This window comes from Pseudonaja textilis, chromosome 2 (assembly GCF_049901715.1).
Source record: "Pseudonaja textilis isolate UNSWEBS1 chromosome 2, rPseTex1.2, whole genome shotgun sequence".
Taxonomy (NCBI): domain Eukaryota; kingdom Metazoa; phylum Chordata; class Lepidosauria; order Squamata; family Elapidae; genus Pseudonaja; species Pseudonaja textilis.
In genome coordinates, this window is record NC_141991.1 from 163906449 (window position 1) to 163927188 (window position 20740).

At 35.7% G+C, this 20740-nt stretch overlaps 1 protein-coding gene across 8 annotated transcripts in view; it reads left to right on the forward strand.

Moving 5' to 3' along the window:
• TEX15 (testis expressed 15, meiosis and synapsis associated) overlaps positions 1 to 19945 on the forward strand; it is a 38369-nt gene extending 18424 nt beyond the window's left edge. For 2 of the 8 annotated variants that reach the window (XM_026712758.2, XM_087926307.1), the window contains 5 exons: positions 2290 to 2436; positions 3499 to 3661; positions 6248 to 11607; positions 15721 to 15782; positions 18191 to 19945. In XM_026712758.2, the coding sequence (XP_026568543.2) occupies positions 2290 to 2436; positions 3499 to 3661; positions 6248 to 11607; positions 15721 to 15782; positions 18191 to 19115 (6657 nt within the window). In that variant the 3' untranslated portion in view covers positions 19116 to 19945. Of the gene's footprint in view, positions 1 to 2289; positions 2437 to 3498; positions 3662 to 6247; positions 11613 to 13480; positions 14320 to 15720; positions 15783 to 16452; positions 17381 to 18061 lie in introns of those variants that run through there. The other 6 variants (XR_015742111.1, XR_015742110.1, XM_087926308.1 and 3 more) reach the window with 6 other exon arrangements.
• The last annotated feature ends 795 nt before the right edge of the window (positions 19946 to 20740 follow it).

Below are 20740 nucleotides of genomic sequence, written 5' to 3' on the forward strand. Positions count from 1 at the left end.
TAAAAATTACTCCAACATCTTTTCCCCTTCTTTTCCCTTCCCCCGGAAAGACATTCTGTAGCTTATTTGTAATACTGATAATGGTGGCAAACCTATTACAATATTTTGCTGAACCTCAGACTTAAGCTTTGCATGATATTTGCCATCATGATGGCAGAGTAGCGGTGCCACTTGAACCATGATGTTGTACTTATTCCTTTCTCAGCCCCAAGGACAGGCCAATCCTTGAAATTTTTGGCAGAATATAGGAAAAAAGCAAAATGGGAAAGACAGGTGGGAAAACACAAGCAGAGTAAAAAAAAATCAGTATAATTAAGGAGATCTACACATTTTTCTATCTAAAGTACCCAGATAGAGTCTTCCTAATAATGAGCTTAGTATAAGTTGTAATATTTTGAGCCCAAGAATCACCATCTTCATGGGTGCTACTGCTTTTTAATGTGATGGAAATGTCTTATAAATGGAAGAAGGTATGTAGTTTATTAGTTCTAAATGTCATTACTAGGAATAATTTAAAACTATAACATTCTGGTATACAATAAAGCACTTTATTTTTCAAGATTCATAGCACCAAAAAAGCTCAGTTGAACTGTGTTGCTATTAGGCTAAATACACTGCTCAAAAAAATAAAGGGAACACAAAAATATGACATCCTAGATCTGAATGAATGAAATATTCTTATTAAATACATTGTTCATTACACAGTGGAATGTGCTGACAACAAAATCACACAAAAATTATCAATGGAAATCAAATTTAGCAGCCCATGGAGGTCTGGATTTGGAGTCACACTTAAAATTTAAGAAACAAACACTACAGGCTGATCCAACTTTGATGTAATGTCCTTAAAAGAAGTCAGAATGAGGCTCAGTAGTGTGTGTGGCCTCCACGTGCCTGTATGACCTCCCTACAACGTCTGGGCATGCTGGGCATGTCTGGGCACGTGCCTGTATGACCTCCCTACAACGTTTGGGCATGCTGATGAGGTGGAGGATGGTCTCCTGAGGGGTCTCCTCCCACACCTGGACTAAAGCATCCCCCAACTCCTGGACAGTCTGTGGTGCAACGTGGCATTGGTGGATGGAGTGAGACATGATGTCCCAGATGTGCTCAGTTGGATTCAGGTCTGGGGAACGGGTGGGCCAGTCCATAGCATCAATGCCTTCATCTTGCAGGAACTGCTGACACGCTCCAGCCACATGAGGTCTAGCATTGTCTTGCATTAGGAGGAACCCAGGGCCAACCGCACCAGCATATGGTCTCACAAGGGGTCTGAGGATCTCATCTTGGTACCTAATGGCAGTCAGGCTACCTCTGGCGAGCACATGGAGGGCTGTGCGGCCCCCTAAAGAAATGCCACCCCACACCATTAGTGACCCACTGCCACACCAGTCATGCTGGAGGATGTTGCAGGCAACAGAACGTTCTCCATGGCGTCTCCAGACCCTGTCACGTCTGTCACATGTGCTCAGTGTGAACCTGCTTTATCTGTGAAGAGCACAGGGAGCCAGTGGCAAATTTCCCAATCTTGGTGTTCTCTGGCAAATGCCAAACGTCCTGCACGGTGTTGGGCGGTAAGCACAACTCCCACCTGTGGACTTCGGGCCCTCATACCACCCTCATGGAGTCTGTTTCTGACTGTTTGAGCAGCCACATGCACATTTGTGGCCCGCTGGAGGTCATTTTGCAGGGCTCTGGCAGTGCTCCTCCTGTCCCTCCTTGTACAAAGGCGGAGGTAGCGGTCCTGATGCTGGGTTGTTGCCCTCCTGCGGCCTCCACATCTCCTGATGTACTGGCCTGTCTCCTGGTAGCGCCTCCATGCTCTGGACACTACGCTGACAGACACAGCAAACCTTGCCACAGCTCGCATTGATGTGCCATCCTGGATGAGCTGCACTACCTGAGCCACTTGTGTGGGTTGTAGACTCCGTCTCATGCTACCACTAGAGTGACAGTGCCACCAGCATTCAAAAGTGACCAAACCATCAGCCAGAAAGCATAGGAACTGAGAAATAGTCTGTGGTCACCACCTGCAGAACCACTCCTTTATTGGGGATGTCTTGCTAACTGCCTATGCTTTCCACCTGTTGTCTATTCCATTTGCACAACAGCATGTGAAATTGATTGTCAATCAGTGTTGCTACCTAAGTGGACAGTTTGACTTCACAGAAGTGTGATTGACTTGAGTTACATTGTGTCGTTTAAGTGTTCCCTTTATTTTTTTGAGCAGTGTGTATATATATATATATATATAACACTGAAAAGGTTTTGCTTGCTTTGTATTTCTAGGTTCTTTTAGGAAAAGTTAAAAAGGTTCAACCACCTAAAAGCCAAAAGAAAATTGTACTGGATCCAACTCCAAATTTTGATTGTCATATGTCTAGAGTTCATCCTTCACTTAAGGATTCTTTGGAGGATCAGGCTACTGGGTCTTTGGTAAGTAATACTTTAGTGGTTTTATTATTGACAAGATACAGCATGATGTCCTGCATTTCTATTTTTTGAAGTTATTTTATTTTTAAAGTTTATAATAACTGGATTTTAAGCAGGGGTGTACAATTTAGAAACAATATATTCAGAAACTAAGTCATAAGTAAAACCAAGAAGCAGGGCCCTAACACATTCCAAACCACAGATCCGGATACATAGCCAAGTTTTTAAAGCCTTACAAAAGGTCACAAAGGTTGGACCATTTTAATCTCCAAAGGGAGAATATTCCACAAAGCAGGGGTTACAGCAGAGAAGACTCCTGCTCCTGCCAGTCAACACTTTTTGGCTGACAGGATCTGCAGCATACCCATATTAAGCTGCTGGATCAGATTGGATGGGTATAGACTCTTGGAAAAAGACCAGGTAACCTGGTCCCAAACCATGTAGAAATTAGTTGGATGTTGATGTGCTGTATAAAGTAGATACAATCATTCTTTGAATTCAGATGTCTGCTTCTGCAAAAAAGCAAGAAACTATATATAAAGTATATTGTATGAGGCAGTACATGTAAGAGAGGATGAATATTGTCACAGATTTATAGATGAAGGGGATTTTAAATTCTGCTTCACTTTTGAGATATTATTAAATATTTTCCACAGACATTTTATCCTGAATTTCTAAAATCTTCAGCAAATAATTTTATATTAAAATTACAAACGTGATAAAAATTGTCATTAAATAAGGCCTGTCAAACTGGCAGCCCACGGGCTGGATACAGCTCATGCAGGCCGTTCCTTCCCTGGCTTCGCAAAGACAAAAAAAACACCATCATGATCCAGCCCATGACACGATCATTTTGGTACTTTAATCTTTTAAGAAAAACAGTACATTTTGCACCTAGTTTGTATGGTACTTTTTATAAGAGAGATGTACTGCAACATATTTAAAAGTTTTACCATTCATTTTGTTGACATTTCATCACAATGTGGTTATTATTTTTGGTCTTTGTCTAAGTTTAAAGTTATCCAGATACTTACTTTTATATTCTTACAATACCTCCATTCACAGGTATATTTTTATGAATATAACGAACATTCAAAACCTGTGGATAAGCCTAGGCAATGTCTTCCATATGCTGTAATACATGTAAAATCTGTTAATCAGAAGGGAGGGGCTGACTCCTTCCTATCATCTTTGAAGTGTAAACTTAAAAGATTACCCAAGCACACTGGTAAGCTTTCTTGCACTTTTATGTTAATTTTATTATATTCCCTCTTGAATTCTGCTCAGTTTTTCATGTTATAGACATTGTTTCATGTCTTCTTCTTAGCTTCTGCATTTAACTTCATAGCTAGAACTCCCAAAACTGGAATGGAAAAACACTAGATCAGTATTTAATAAAACTTGATAACTTTGTGTAGACTTCTTGCTAGCTGGGGAATTCTGGAAATTGAAGTCCACACATCTTAAAGTTGCCAAGGTTGACAAAACACTGCAGTAGATTTAAAGCAAAGAGACATGTATTTGGAACACTTTGTTGCCATCTACTGGTCATATAGATTTTTACAGCACATTTTTGATTGTCTTTTGATGTGTGTCTTCATTATTTATAGATTGGATTCACATATCCACTCAGCTGTGGTTTTTTTAGTCATGGCTTAAAAATAAACTTGGTAATAGTAGTTGAGTCTTAAGCTACAACTCCAAAACTAAACAAATCAACATATGGTTTAACCTAATATGTATAAATAAGGTCACCAGCAAAGTTTCCAAAATCTTCTGTCCATCACATTGTCTAGTTATTCTCACTTGCTGCAGCCCAGTCTGCTTTTTCACAACTTTCCTGTTTCTCTACCCTTGTCTCATCTTTCTTCCTGCCAGCAAGGTAACAGTTCTTTCTGTAATTTGGAGGGGGGGATCATTCTGTTATTTTTGCCTCCTTGATTTCTTTGAATTGTGTTTCTTTGTATATTTACATGTAAGCAAGGCCTACTGCACTCAGGTGATTTGAATTCTGAATATAGACATACATGGCCTTTAAAAACTGCTGTTTTCTCTCACATTCCTATTCCTCTCTTCCTTTTTCCTTTCTGCTCATTTGTTTCTGATTTTTCCAGAGGTTAGTCATCTTCAGTGATAATCAACCAAAAATACAACTGGATACAATTTAATAAGATATTTTTATTTCTTATAGTTTTATATCTGCATAACAATGCAAAAAGAGGTGTAGGTTTACACAAATGAAATGTGCAAAGATTGCTTTAAATTTCATTTAAGTCTTTCTGAGTTGTAATTTCTGGCTACCAAATTTCTCTTTTCAGATTGAAATATTCCTTCCTCACTACAGTGCTGTTGAAATTGTTCATTCATAGGTTTCTGAAAAACCTGCGCTCTTTTTCTCCCATCTTAATATTAAAAAGCAGCAGTTGGATTCACATAGTTGTGATTTGTTTGAATTTTAGTTTATTTTCTTCATATGAGCTCAGCCAGTTATAGTTTTTTAAACTACGGTTTTAGGCATAGGCATTCAGTACAAGCCATGATAAAATAACATTAAATTTATTATTAAATTTATTTGCCACCCATCTCACAGTCTGACACGAGATGAGTAACTTACATATATCGAGGCAACATTAAGTCATTTGCATCGTGTGCAAAGTGATGTGACAAGGCAAATGATATCTTTTGTTCCCATATCTTCTTCCCCCACAGATAATTATGGGTTAGTCGGATGTGTAAATCCAGTCAAAGTATTAAAAATGTAGTTTTTGCAATTGTACTTGAAACTAAGATTGGTGCTAGTTTGGTACTGGACAACCAGGTGTTGCATTTATGTTGATGGATGGCACAACCTGGCCAGCAAGAAAAGGGGAGTATAATGTAGAGGCAATTTAAGTGGAAGGAAATAGATCCTCAAGGGACAGGTTTAGCTAAGGTATTGCATTGAGATCCCAAACCCCCATCTGGCTTCTCAATGCTGCCTTCAGAACTACTCTTCCTTTTTTTTAAAAAAAAAATCCTTAATCAGACCATTCTGAGCCCTCAGCACAGGATCAGGCTTTTTAAAAATACTTTCTAAAATAAATTTTCAATGGCCATTTGAAAAGGTGCAGTGCTGCTATGTTTTTCTCAACCGGATAGATTTTTGACGGAAGGAAAAAGATGTGAGAAATGTTGAGAGAGCATAAAAAGGCTTCAGATAGAAGCTTCCACTCTAATAAGATTTTGAGAGTCATTCTGTAATAAACTCCTGGCTGGAAGTGGCCAGAGTTTTTAAAGTTATGTTCAGAAAATATTGATAGATTTGCCTCCTTATGTCACTGCCCTTTGGAAAAACAGAAAAATAGCAAGAAATAATTAATAGGCAAATACAAAATTATTATTACTCAAGCATGTCAACATAGCAATTCTACAGTAAATGCTGCTACAGAAATTTGCTATGCCTCTTTAAGTTTTTAAAACCCTACTGGTCAGTCTTCATGTTTTGATAATACAACTTGTTCTATCCTTGGATTTGTATAAAATTGTTTGCAAGCCAAACTGAGTTTGTGGAAAATTTCCCCCTTAGAATAACTGTTTACTGAAACTTAAGAATCAGAAATACGTTTGCTTCCTAAAGTTACATTGGCTTTTAGCAGTTAGAATATTCCTGGGCATTTTAACCATTGTGAAAACTTGGTGAATGGTTACAAAGACTGCATTAGCGCATCACCAATCAAGGAGTCAGAGATAACTATCTATGTGGTTAAAATATGTTTTTACTCCCTTAGATAAAATACTATAATCCTCAAAAATCATATCTCTCGTTCATTAACAGGCGGAGTAATCCCTTTGGAAAATTGTACACGGGTGACAAGGATAGGTAAAAGCCAACTCATCTACGAACATTTCAGAAAACCATTAGAAATGTGTGTATCTGGAGAAGTTTCTTCTTTTTCTAAAAGCATACAGAACTGGAATGATTCTGAAGACAAAATTCATTGTGAAAAAAAGAAACACAAGCCAGCTACAAGATGGGATTTAACACAAACAAAAGCAAATATTCCATGTAAATCTGGTACGGAAGCCAGCATAGGTATCAGAGGTGAACATGTGGGGGATGATAAGAACACTAGTTTAAAAATAAATCTGGAAGATTTTTCTAACTGGGAAGTTGGTTCAAGTACTGTAACTACTTCAAGGTTAATTAAAGATCCAAGATTAACAAGAAGAGAACAGAATGTGGTAAAGCAAAATGAAGAACTTATTATGAAACCACCTTTTTATAATGACACAAGTATAAGCACATGCAAACCAAGCCCTGACAATATAACATCTAGCAAAGTCAAGAAGCACAGTCAAGGAGAAATGGGTAGCCAGTTTCAAGGGGGTGCTATTTTTTCTTCTGAAATAGAGCGTTCTATTCAATTTGACACCAAATGCGCTACAAATAATTGTACTTCATCAAAAGCAGAGCATTGTGGTAATAATTTTCGGTCTTCCTGCTGTAAAAAAATGTATGCTTCTGAATGGCCTTCAGATGAAATCACATCGGAGAATTTTGAACAAAATAAGCTTCAAACTCTGAAAATTTTAAATCTAAAATCTAAAAACTCCAAAATAGCTGAAAGCAATCAAAAAGATAAGCAAATATATTCAGCATCTGAAAAAGCAAAAAAATCCCTAGATAATGATTATACAATAAACAATATCAAAGAAAAATCTTCCAAAAGAATTATCAATGTAGACAGCCTTGGGTACCATCCTTCTGATACCTGTCTAACTGATGCTATTATAAGAGGTCTCAGTGAAAAAAGTCTATGTCTTTCCAAGCCAGAATTGTTAAACAGAAATAATTTTGAGGATAGGATATGTATTTCCTTATTTACTGAAGGACAAAAAAACCGTGAAACAAGCAACACAGGGGAAACATGCTTTAATGAAATACATGTAAACCAATTAGAGGAGAAGGTTCCATGTGGACTAGAAGGCAGAAAGTATAAATCTGCAACAGAAACTGCATTTAAAAATGCAACAGAAAGCTCATCAAGCAAAAAGCAAGAGCTTGATAAGAAGGTTTTGAAGAAACCGGGAGATAATATGAACAATTATACAGAAACATTAAAAAATTCAGATACTTTAGATTTAGAAAGCACAGATTTAGTTTTTAATTTGAATCTTCAAAGAAGCACGTTAATAGAAACAGAGCTAACAAACATAGAACATTGCAAAGGGAAGTTTAAAGAATTGAAAACATTGCCTACTAAAAATGACTTGACAGATCACAAGAAAATAAGTCATACAGTGTTACTCACATCAGTTCCTAAATGTTTGGGGAGTATAGGAAATACAGAAATCAAGCAGCCTGAAAATACATCTTCAAATGTCAGTTCTGATAGCTTTTGTAGTCAAGTTCCTGAAATGTTTGGGCAAGATTTAGAGATGAAAAGTGATAACATCCACAGCTTAGACATGTGTGGTGAGATTGAAAATGTACAAGAGTGTAAGAAAGGTCTCCCAGGGTGGCACAAGCCACATAATCATGGAAATATTAGTGAAGAGGATGTCTATTATTATTTACAAGCACGTTTAGATTGGGATAATATGTTTGGAAAATCTGGCTCGAACGTAAATCTTTCAAAAAATCCAACTTTGAAGGAGAATAAAGATAATTCTTTATATAGGGAAAAATGTGGGAAGGAAAGAGGAACTCAGTTATTGAATACATTTCCATTCCCTGATTTACAAATTACAATAACCAATATAGTCCAGTCAAAATTAGAAACTAAAATGGAAAAATGTACAACTAAATCTTCAGCACCCCAAAAATGTATTAAGTGGTCAAGAGGGGGGGAAAAGAAAAAATACAAAAAGGAACAGCAAAATTCCAAACAGTATCGCAAAAAGAAAGAACTCAACATACAGTCTTCACCCCAGATTTCTTCACTATCCAAGGGACAATTAAAAAATACCAAGCAGCCTGAAAAACATATTAAGAATATTTTAAGTGCCCTTGACAACACTGAAGCCTTGTTATACAAAACCCAATGCCCATCTCAAAAAATAATTGGTGCAATGTTTCACCTAAGAAAAGCTCGGAAGAGTGTTCAGAGTTTAAAAACAGTGACAAAAGCTGGAAGAAAATCTCCAGACAGTGGATTCTCGAAAGCAAAAGGCATCTTACCGAATGGTGTCTTAGTGTTAGATGCTTTGGAAACATTAGATTGCAGTACAGATATATCTTTGAGCAGCGATTGTACGAAAAATAAAGCAATAAAAACAGTCCCTGAAAAAATTATCTTAGATACTACAGAAATTAAAAGCATAGAGCCACTTAGCGCTAAGCCTATCATAGGCAACAAAAAAAGATTTGCTGGGAAAGGACTTTTGGGAAATACGCAAAAAAAGAATCAAGAGAAGGTAGTTACAGCCATGGAAAACAAGCACACTTTGTATTCTGGCACGAACAGCTGTAGAAGCAAAACAGATGGAAATCAATTTAACTCTTCTTCCTGCCTTAATACATTTAGTAAAACAACTGAACAGGAAATGTATACTGCAGAGAATAGGCATTGTAAATCATTGAGCAAGTCAGTTGAACCCCAAAGAAATAGTAACAGAATACCATCTTGTGGTGATCTGCTATCTCCTACATCTCTTGAAGATAATAATTTGTGCCAATCATCTCACCGTTGTGTATTACAGAAACCTGAAGAGGAAAATATAAAGGAAAGAGAACTACCAGAAACCATGACTGACTCTGCAACTGAAAAACTAGATATAATCTATGGCACTCCTCTGAAGTCATTAAATAACCTAGATTTAAGGCAAAAAAACTTGAAACAAATAAATCATATCATACTTAGGGAATCCACATGCACACAGACTTCCCCAGGTAATACTGATAACTGTGACCAGCTTCATTTTAATTCTCCACTAACTGCAGTTTATCATACCATGCCTGATAAAACAAACAAACCCTTCACTAGCACTGAGGCCAAGCAAAATGAACACTATTTTTCAAGCACCTCTTCTAATTATTGCAGAGATTTCAGCAATCACATCAAACTTTCCAAAATAGGAATTGGTCCAAAATCCTGTGATTTCAGCTCTAAAATATCAGAGATCTTACAAAAGGCAGATAAAACTTCATCTCTGAATATACTGCACGAACAGGTTTCATATTGTAAAAGTGCTCTTCCTTGGTTCATTACAGCTTTTGAAAAAAAGCAAGGTTGTTCTTTTGAGCATGCTCTGATTTCTAGGGAAATACTTGGAAGCTCTAATGGAAATACGCAGGTGAGTCAGAAATTAAAACCTTGTGCTATAGAAGCATTAGTTGAGCTGCAAATTATAATGGAAACAATGGAGTTTATCGAGAATAAGAAAAGATTTTTAAAAGGTGAACCAACTTTTCGAAGTTTGCTTTGGTATGATGATTCACTGCATAGTGAATTGTTTGGTGGGCATTCAGGTTATCAACAGCAATCAAATTTATATCCTGCTTTTCAGATGAGATTAAAATACAATGCCCTTAATGAGTTACAAATCTACCACAAGCAGTTAATGGAAGCTTTTGAAAACACTATCTCTGAGAATAATTCTTATTATTGCTTGTTGAAATTAAGGCGAGAAATAGAGGAATGTGAATCAATAATGAAACAGAATTCCAATTTATCTGATTTTTTTTTATCTGTGCCTTTTACTTGTGGAGCTAACTTTGGAGATTCTATTGAAGACCTAGAAAATTCAAGAAAAAATACAATGGATTTAATAAATATATCTAAAAGCCTTCCAGGCATGAATTTGAGTGCTGAAAAAGATAATCATCTCTGGATTATTATTGAGATTATTGGTAAAAAAAGAGAATTTGTGAAGACTTGTACCAATGAAGAGTTTAATCTTAAAACTTCATTATTTGGTCTGGAACATATATTTTTTGACGCTGCTAAAAAACTTGCATGGCCAGAAAGAAATATATCTTTAAATAACAATTCAAAGGATGAGAAAGAAGTCCTCCAAATATATGAAATTGCTGTGGTTAAGCTCTTTGATATTTATGAGCGTATGATGGAAGATTCTGGATGTGGAAACGATAATAGAACTTTTGGAGGAAATACTGAAGAATGTAAAGAAGACTCTTGTAACAGTAAAGCTGTTTGCTCTCAACAAAATGCAAATTGCTTCATTGAAAAGGCTGTAACTTTACAAGACACTTGCAATATAAGTGAAATCTTGGATGAAGCACAGTCTGCCGATATTGAAAGACTGCAAGAGCTCATGGGCAAATGTACAGTGCACATGGAAATTCTGAAAAAGTGTTTTCAGATTTTACAAGAAGAGGATGTAACCATACTGATAACCCAAGAAAATATATTGAACTTCATGAAGGATGGAGGAATTAATCCTGTCATTCTGAAGCCAGAAGCTATCGAAATATATACTGAATTGACAATGATGTATGAAACTATTTTTTTTCTGAAAAACTCAATAGCAAAACAAGGAGATAATCCACGATTTCGTAGTTTACTATGGTTTGATTTATCACTTCTACCCGAACTTTTCCAGTGCCAAGAAAAAATGGCATTCCTGTCTTATCGGAAAGATAAGCTTTTAGAAACTGTGGAGGCTTCCATATTTGAACTTCAGGAGGAGATGAGCTTTATTTATGACTATACAGAAACCTTAAATTGCTCATATGCGCTTCATCTTCTCACAAGAGAACTTGCAGAACTTTCAGAAACAAGGAAAATGTTAGAAACATCTAAGTCGCCTGTCTCCATGTGTGTAGACTTGGAGCCACATGCTATGGGTTTAAATTATGGAAGTACAGTTTCTGAATTAGACCTTAACTATAACCAGTTTTCTTTACTTCTCGAAAGATTGATGTTGTCCAAAAAGAAAGATGTAGGAAAAATGGCTCACATTATGAAGGTGATGAAAACCATTGCGCATATGAAGTTTATCTGTTCTGAACAGGGGAAATCACCTCTTCCTGTTGTTATACATCAAATGCTTAAAAACGGGAGAAAAACTTGTCGGTTGAAACGGCAGCTTGTGGGACCACAGTTGGATCACGGTGGCCAAAATCTTCAGGCTTCCCAAATCCTACACAAAAGATCATTTAATGTAACTTTAGAAGATGAGCCCTGCCCATCGGAAGGAAAAAATGATGTCTCACATAACAAAAAGAAAAAGGTAAGGTCATTTAAATAGTGCTTTGTATATTTATTTATTTATTAAATTTACATGCCACCCATTTCCCACATAGGGCAACTCTGGGCGGCTTACGGAACATGATACATGAACTTAAATCATGTATTATGTAAATGATAAATGATACATTTTCAAGAGCAATGAGATTGTACTTTGCTATCCTACATATTATTGTATTTGACAACTTTCGGATATAATTTAGATCAGGGTGGATTAAAATCTGATTTTTTAAAAAATAAAAAGGTTTTTTAAAATTTATCTTTTTTTGCTTTTGGAATAGAAATCTATCTAAAGATAGTTTTCTATTTAAGATACATTAATAATGTAGTTTATTCAGCATGAAATGGAACTTAGTTATATAGCATGAGGCTGTATATTCTGCAATATTTACATTTTTGGTAAACCCATTCAATGAATCTGCAAGCTAAATAGGAAATCATTTTGTTTGCAAGTAATAATATTAAAGATGCTAGATACCAACAAGAATGAGTCCTTACATTTAAAAAACACCAGTCATTTCAGATCCATCATGGCAGCGCCTGTTAATAGGCATCCACTCCGCCTGCTGCCCACCACGTCCCACACTTAGTTGTGTTTCTGCCGCATCATCAGCCGTCCCATTAAAGTGAATGGGACTGTTGATGAGTCAACAGCAGGTCAGAGGAGAAGCCGTTGTGGAACAGAGATGACAGTTGCTCTTAAAATTATGATTTAAATGGAGTTGATTTAAATCAAGCCTTTATACTAGTGATTTAAATCATGATTTTAAATTGTGATTTAAATTGACTTGATTTAAATCAAATCCACCCTGATTTGGCTGTACAATATTTTCCCTTATTTAAATCCTAAATGGGTGGATTAAGATCATAGGAAATAATGGAAACTCTGTTTTGTCCTTCATACCAAACACCAGTTTCTGTATGTGTGTGTGCGTGTACACACACATTCAAAACTATTTTATATACAAAGCGAAAAAATGCCCTTTTTTGGAAGGACAAAAAATATAATTTTTATTGTAATTGTATCACTTTAGTTTTAGTTTGATCTGTTATTTGGGAGTAAGGAGGCCTATAAATATAATAAATAATGAAAAATACGCACATAGAAACATTTGAGTGATTCTGATTTACTTTCCTTGCCAATTCTTGCTGTGTACATAATTCCATTCTTGAACTTAAAAGTAAATTACCAAGCACAGCACATTATTTGCATTAAGATAAAAAGACTAAACAAGGAAAACTGCGCTTTACAATATCAAAGTTTCATAAATGGAATAGTACAGTTAGTCCTCAACTTATAACAGTTCATTTAGTGATCATTTAAAGTTACAACAGCACTAAAAAAAAGTGACTTATGGCATTGTAGCATTCCCATGGTCACATGATCAAAAATTGGCAACTCATTCATATTTGTCAGTTGCACTGTTCTAGGACCAGGTGATCACCTTGTGCAACCTTCCAACAAGCCAAGTCAATGGGAAGCCAAATTCTCTTAACAACTGACTTAATAACTGCAGTGATTCACTTAACAGCTGTGGCAAGAAAGGTTGTAAAATGGGACAAAAGTCACTTAACAACTGTCTCCTTAAACAATAGAAATTTGGGGCTCAGTTGTGGTTGTAGGTTGAGGACTACCTGTATATATGGATTTGATCTTAAAACGCCAGATGATTTTTCATGCCATTTTGCAAAAGTAAAATGTTTTAAGTCTCAAAAGTTTGCTTTAATAATTACCAGCATACTTTTAGACTAGAGTTAATCCATTGTATGATTAATGATATACAGATTGAAATTAACAATTCCCAGAATGTTTGGGGATGCACATCACAGCACTTCCTTCCAACTTTCTTCTCCAGGGCCCTAGATCTTGTTTTACGGCGGAGAAAGAAATGGAAAGAAAGTCCCGCAGGTATTGACAGAGCAACTGCTTATCATTAGAAATGGAGACATAACTACATCACTCTAGCAGTTGCATCTGACGTGGAAAAAGATTGAATCAGCCCCATCCTTTCAATACTCATGACTTTTCAAGATAGCGAGCTATTAAAGAAAATTGTGGAAAACCTGTTGTCCTTGTTCCTTGTAAACTGCTTTATTGGAATGCTTGAGCACTTATAATTAGATTGCATAAACTCAGTGTTCCCTTATCTGCAACTGCTGCTTTTTCAGGAATGCTATTCTTTGTATTTAAAAAAAAAAAAAAATGTAAGAGTTACTATAAGTATATTCAAGACACTTTCTAATCCATGTATATTTTGCCAGTAAACTGCTTTGTTAATAAGAAGTTCCAGGAAGATTGTTACAAAGAGTAAATACAAGTCTGGTTTTTTTTTTATCATTTCAGTTAATGTGGATTTTGTTGCAAAGGAAATAAAAATATGTAACTAATGATGGAATATTACGGTATTAGTTTCTGTTGTTATATCTTGCCTTTCAATCCTTTGGCCTCATCTGTCCCATACTGAGATTTCCATGTAACTCATGATGTAATTAAAATAATTTGCATTCTCTAAAAACAGATAAAATAAGCAAATCTGAACCAAGAATCAGCATAGTGGTTAAGGCACTAGTCTAGAAAATGGGAGACCATGAGTTCAAGTCTCGCTTTCGGCATGAAAGCCAGCTGGGTAACTTTGGGCCAGTCATTCTCAGCCCAAGCTACCTCATAGAGTTATTGTTATTGGGAAAATAGGAAGAGAAAATAGGAAGACGAAGGTGTGTGCTTACTGCCTTAAATTATTTGTGAAAATAATGGCAGGATATAAATAAATAAAATATCCAGGTAAAACAAGAAGTTAGACAATGAAACTTAAAATATTAGTTCTGTATAAAAGTTCTAACCATGCCAAAGCAAACTGTAGTTAAGATCCCCAGAGTATCATATCATGGCTAATAAGTATCTGATTTTTGCGGTAGGCATGCAAAGATTGTCCTATTATCCATACAATATTCCAAATCACCGTTGACTTCAGTGATAATGCCTATTTTTTTTGAATTGGAGCAGTGAAGTCAGTGAAGTGAAAAAAATGATTCTCTAAAACAGATGGACAAGTTTCAGATATTTAAGCTTATACTAGATAGACTGGATGGAAAAATAGGATTGTTTTTGTTATTCATTATTTCTGCTTAACAGAAATTTTAAATATTTTAAAGTATACACTGTACAAGTAAACCTTATTTCTCTACACACCTTGCCTAAATCCTTGCCATAACTTGAGAATACTGTCTTTCTTGAGATTCTAAGAAATCCTTTCTTAGATCTGTCTTTGAGAATATTTCTTCCAGAGGCATCAAGCTATACCCATAATTTTCAGAATGGCAATTTTGGAATTCAGCTACATTGAAAAAGGTTGATTGTTCCTTTTTTTCTCAACAATTCTACACATTCCTTGAAATAAGTTATTTAGATTTCTTTACTTTGACGTAATTAGACCTATAATTACCATACTAAGAATGGCTCCCAGCATTCTCTGTGAAGTGAAAAGCATTGTAGCTTTATTTTCAGTTGCAGGGGTTTCTTGTCATAATTCATTTCCACTATCTTTTACTGGCTCTATTTGCATCCATATGCAGCATATGCACAATTTTCTTAATTGTCCTGCCAATATTCTATATAGACATTTGTTAACATCCATTTCTAACCCTGAATATGTTTCCCAAAGTTGAGACCCTAGAACAGGGGTCTTCAAACTTGACAGCTTTAAGACTTGTGGATTTCAATTTCCAGAATTCCTCCTCCAGTCATGTTAACTCAGGAATTCTGGGAGTTGAAGTCCACAAGTCTTAAATTTGTCAAGTTTGAAGACCCTTGCCCTAGAATATTTTTTTTATTTTACTATTAATTTTGTATCAACACTTCCTTTTGCTCATGATGCAATTTAGAATTTCCTTAATCACACAATATCTCCAATTATTACAGCTTTTATGTTAAAAAAAAACTTGTTAATTGCTGTTAAAATGCATTATTGCAACCAGGAAAAATGAAAGCTACAAACTTTGTTTGCAACATAAATAAGCGTATGCAGAGCATGGGTAAAGAAAACAAAAACACATAACATATTTAATTCCGTTTATATTACTATTTTTAACCTCTTAGGTAGCTGCTTCATTGAAGACAACTACCAAGATAGATGAAAAAGAAGTCAACAGAAACGTGAGGTATACATAAGTATAAATATTGATTTAATACAAAAAAAACCCTGCATTTGTCTTTTACTATTTCACTTTTAAACTTCTGTTCAAAAATGCGCTTGGACAATACTGAAGTTTTTCTTCCTGCTGCAGCCTTTTTATTTCCTTCTCTCTCCCACATTTGCATGGGAATAAAAATTGCCAGTTTGATTGATGCCAGATGGCTGGAGGAGAAAATAAAGAGAGGTTACTAACCTTCTATGTTAAGACATTGCACCATTTAAAACATAAGCAAGTAGATCTTTATTTTAAAACTCCAATTTAGGTTTTTTTCCCCCCAATTATTATGTAACCTTAAATAACCTTTATTTTGGGGTTACATGTTTAAGCATGTGGCTAACAGCAAACTTTGCTGTATTTATGATTCCCTTTCAATCTAGTTTCAAAACCAGTTCTAGAGTTAAAATTATCTTCAGTACTCTTGATCATGGCTTACACTGGAGAAAATCAACCTGTAATTTGTTTAACTTTGTGGTGTTCACTGACATCAACTATAGTGCTGATATTCCTGAGCAATATCCATTAAAATTTGTGTTTTACCATAAGAAACAACACCCTAAGTCTAGATTGACCATGCTTATGGTTGGGCTTTTTGAAATCCTCCATGGTTCTATTTTGTCTCCTTTATCAAACCTAGATGAAGCCTCTGGAATGTAGCTACAAATTTGGATTATGGTATCAGCAATCTGCATCCTTCATTTCCCTTTCTCAGGAGCTTCTGGAGAAGTAATGTGCAAATTAAATCATTACCTGGAAGCAGTGATGTATTAGAAAAATAGTTATAAAATAAATTGAACCTAATCCTAAAAATGTGTAGGCAATGCTTGGTTGCTGTCAAGGCATTAATGTCTAGGGACATTCTCAGACATCCTAGTCATGGTTGTCCCAAACGTGTTTTCAAAACGGCAACTGGACTTTCTTGATTTTTCTTGAAGACTTAACACTCTAGAGCAGGGGTGTTAAACTCAATTTCATTGAGGGCCGCATCAGTGTTGTGTTTGATCTTGGTGGGCTAGGGTGGGCGTGACCAGTTTGTTGTCACTTGTGTCGGGGCCACCTGTGGTGGCCAAGTGCTAAGGCAAGACTTCCCTCATACCCTCCCCCACTCTCATTATAATCTTCCTTCTTTCCTTCTCTTCTTTTTCCTTCCCTCTTCATTCTTCCTTCTTCCTTCCCCTCTTTTCTTATTTTTCCTTATTTGCTCTCTTCCCACCTTTCCTTCTTTTTCTTTTTCTTTCCTCTTTCCCTTTCTCCTTTCCTGTCCCTTCTTGCATGTTCAAATGCAAAAGGGGAAACATTTCTCCTTTTGTTTTGTTTTTAGTTAGTTCTGCAAGCAAAAATGGAGCTTGGGGAGGTATGTGGCCCCCTGGGCCCCAGTTTTGGCCGCAACAGCCTCCTGCAGCACTCTGCCAGTGAAAACAGGCCCCGTTTATGATATAGTTAAATACTAGTGGACTAGTATTTAAAATTAAATTTCTACAACATTAAAACATTATATAGCTTATTTTGCTTTGACTTGTACAATTTCAGCCAATTGCAATTTATTCAGCAAACCATAAAACGAAGTGAGTAGTCAGTTTAAGATCATGAAAGAAAATATGCTTTAGATTTTGTAACTCATTAAGTTTAATTTCTTAAAATCCTTTGTTCAAGATGCCTTGTCTATACACCACAGCTATTTTGTGTTCTCCAATCTGAACTAGAAGAAAAACTGGTATATTGCACTTTAAACAAAATCTTCACATTATTTTTGCTCCCATATTATTTACTTTGTGTACATGAAAAAGCAATGGTCTTTGAGAAGGATTACAGAACAGCTAGTCGAAATATTTTTAAAGTTGATAAAGTATTGTCCTTAACTGTTAGACAATATTTTAGATTGTTTTTACTATTTTAACTTTATTTTTTTTTCTTTAAAAATCATGTTTCTATTTTCATATGATATGAAGGGGTCTTCAGAATATGAGTTATGAATGTAATAATTGAAAGACCTCTTAGAATGGAATTTCATGTACGCTATGTACACATGCTTACAGCAAAGAATATGTCTGCGCTGATTATGCTTAACATGTATGAGTCTTAGACCTTGATATTTATAATCAAAATTTAAAAAGCTATTTTTATAGGCCTGATCTTCACTACATCAATACCTCATCCTGGGTTCATAAATATAAGGACAGCAGTTTTGATGAATTCCAGAAAATCCTATTGTTTTAATGCGTTGTGTTGAATTCTTTTCTTCATAGCACTTCTGGGACATTTGGAGAATTGAGAAGCTGATTTTACAGTGAAGGATATTATAACATTCCACCCTTTTGATATTGTAAAAATTACTTCAAAAACTGTAGGAAATTTATCTGATGTTTGTTTTGCAGAAACAATGGAAAGTGTAAACCCTCAGGAGGTGGACAACAGTTAAAAACTCCACTGGAAACCCAATATAGAAACAATAGGAATTTGAGAGAGAGAACACCAATCATATATTCACAATTAAAAGCTGCTTATCCTTGTGAACTTATTCATGCTTCACCAAATACCTCAGAACTGAAATTGAATAATGCAGATGTATCTCCAGTGAAAGTTCAGAGATCTCCTGAAGAAGCTATTAGCTCAGTGGAAAAATTAGGTGAAGGTGATTTTGTACTGGCCACAAAAAATGCACAGCAAAATTTAAAATTGGGTGGTTTTCAAAATTATTCAAATGTAGAGTCTGAATGCAGCATGGACATCAGTTTATCCCCAGACAATAGTGCAAATAGTGAAAAATCTGAAATTTCCAAATGCCCACCCATATATAACTCAGAATCCTCAATGGTGACAGAATTAAATAAATTCATGGAACAGCAAAATTCCCAATCTGAACCTTTCAGTGACAATATCCAAAATTCTGATGAATGGTCTGCTATTAGTCAAAATGAATATTTTGAGGGAACATCAATGCACATTTATGGGACTGTCTATCCTTACTATTCATGGTATCAAACTAGTAATTCCCACTTAGTAACTCATACTTACCAAGAATTAAATTCCCATGAAATATATCCACTTAATACCTCAGTGTCTGCAACTGCATGTACAGTGAACACTGCATATTCCAGTAGGTTTCACACAGAGACTATTAGTCACTTTAGTGTTAGAGAATCACAAAATTTTAATATTGCACAGGCCTATCCACTGTACCAGTACTTCAGTTCCATAGCAGGCTATCCATATAGTTATCAGCAGCAGCAAACTTGGTATGAAGAAAATTGGCCTTTGTCACATACTGTTTTTCCATATCCTCCTGCTATTGATTTTTGAAACAATGCCATTTCAGAGGTGGTATTCAGCAGTTTCTGACTAGTTCTAGAGAACTGGTAGAGGAAATTTTGGCAAATACCACCTCTGACTGGAGATTTTATAGGATCCTTCCCTGCCATGCCCACCAAGTCATGCCCGCAGAACTGGCAGTAAAAAAAATTCAATCCTGCGATTGTGCCATTTCAATAAATATTAAATCACCAATATTTCTGGAGGTAATATTTTTTGAATGACAATGATTGTTAGTATCTTTTTTGTCTGACAAAATACAGTTTCAGTTAAGACACAGGGATGGTGAATTGCTTTTGAGCTTCTTAGGTTTCCTCTTGCATATTAACACAGCCATGACTGTATGGAAGAAATAGTATGACCCGATATATTAAATTTATTTGCTGCCTATCTCACCATGGGGCTATTCTGGGTGGCTTAACAACAACAAAAAAGAAGAAATGTGTCAGGTCCCATAGATCTTTATTTGGATGCTGCCATTCTGGTGGGGAGGGGGCCTGGAGGCGTTCCTCAGTTTATACCTTTCTTCCTGGTGCCTATCCTGTGCTTTAATTTACCTTCCTGGAAACAGGGGGGGCATCTGTTTTGTCTCAGCTCCAGAGCCTCCAGCAAGCAGTGCCTGAGAACAGCTTCTTATCAACTTCTCAGCCTGCAGTTATCAAAACATCTTTGTACCTGCAGACTGGCTTATTTGACACCAAGCTGAGGGGAGGGGTCTCTAACTATTTTAATCTAGCGGAATTGCGCAGAAATCCTCAGATCCTGCTTTCTTTGTCTTGCTATCACTTTTCTTCAATAAATGTTTCCTTTTGAAATGTCAATTGTTTTAAGAGTCCTACTTTCTTGAGCGGAGAGAAGAGGCAAGTTCTTACAAAATGAAAAGAGAAATAAAAGAATAGAACAATAAAATAATGAAAAAGAACAATATGAACAATATGTATACCACAATATGAAAACCCTAATATATGAATGGTTACAAGGACCATTTCTCAGCAATTTTTTCAAAACTACACAAATCTCATTTACTAATCTTCAACTAGGAAGCACATTTGATACCTCCAGTTTACTATTCTGAATTCATCTTACAATGTTAATAAAGCATCTGCAGGGGGGGAAAAACTAATGATTTCTTAATGCTCCTCCAGTATTTTGTTCTACATACTTACGGTACTTGTATTTAACTTTCCAAAAACCAGAAAAAAATCCTGATCAGAGAGAGTGGCCTGATAAATAGAAAAATACCTACACCCATCCTTTTTATTCTGTCTCAGCAATACAGGCTTGGAAATGCAACATATTTACTAATGTAGCACATAATTATCTAATCTATCCCTGTGTCTTTAATGTCTCATTTGTTGTGAGACAAACTGAAAATGTTCTTTCATTTGTTTAACTAAAATATTAGCCATAGGATGAGATAAAAATAGAAATGAAGGCCGAGTCCAAGAGTTGGTTTTGCACTAAAATGCTTATAGAGGCTTTCAAAAAAAAATGTGTAATACAGATGACAGCATGGAAATTACCACTGTACTTGAAAAGACAAAACCAAAAGGAATTGATTTAGAAATAGATGAACTTCAGAAGAGATAAAAGGTAAAGGTGTTCTGGCAGAATTT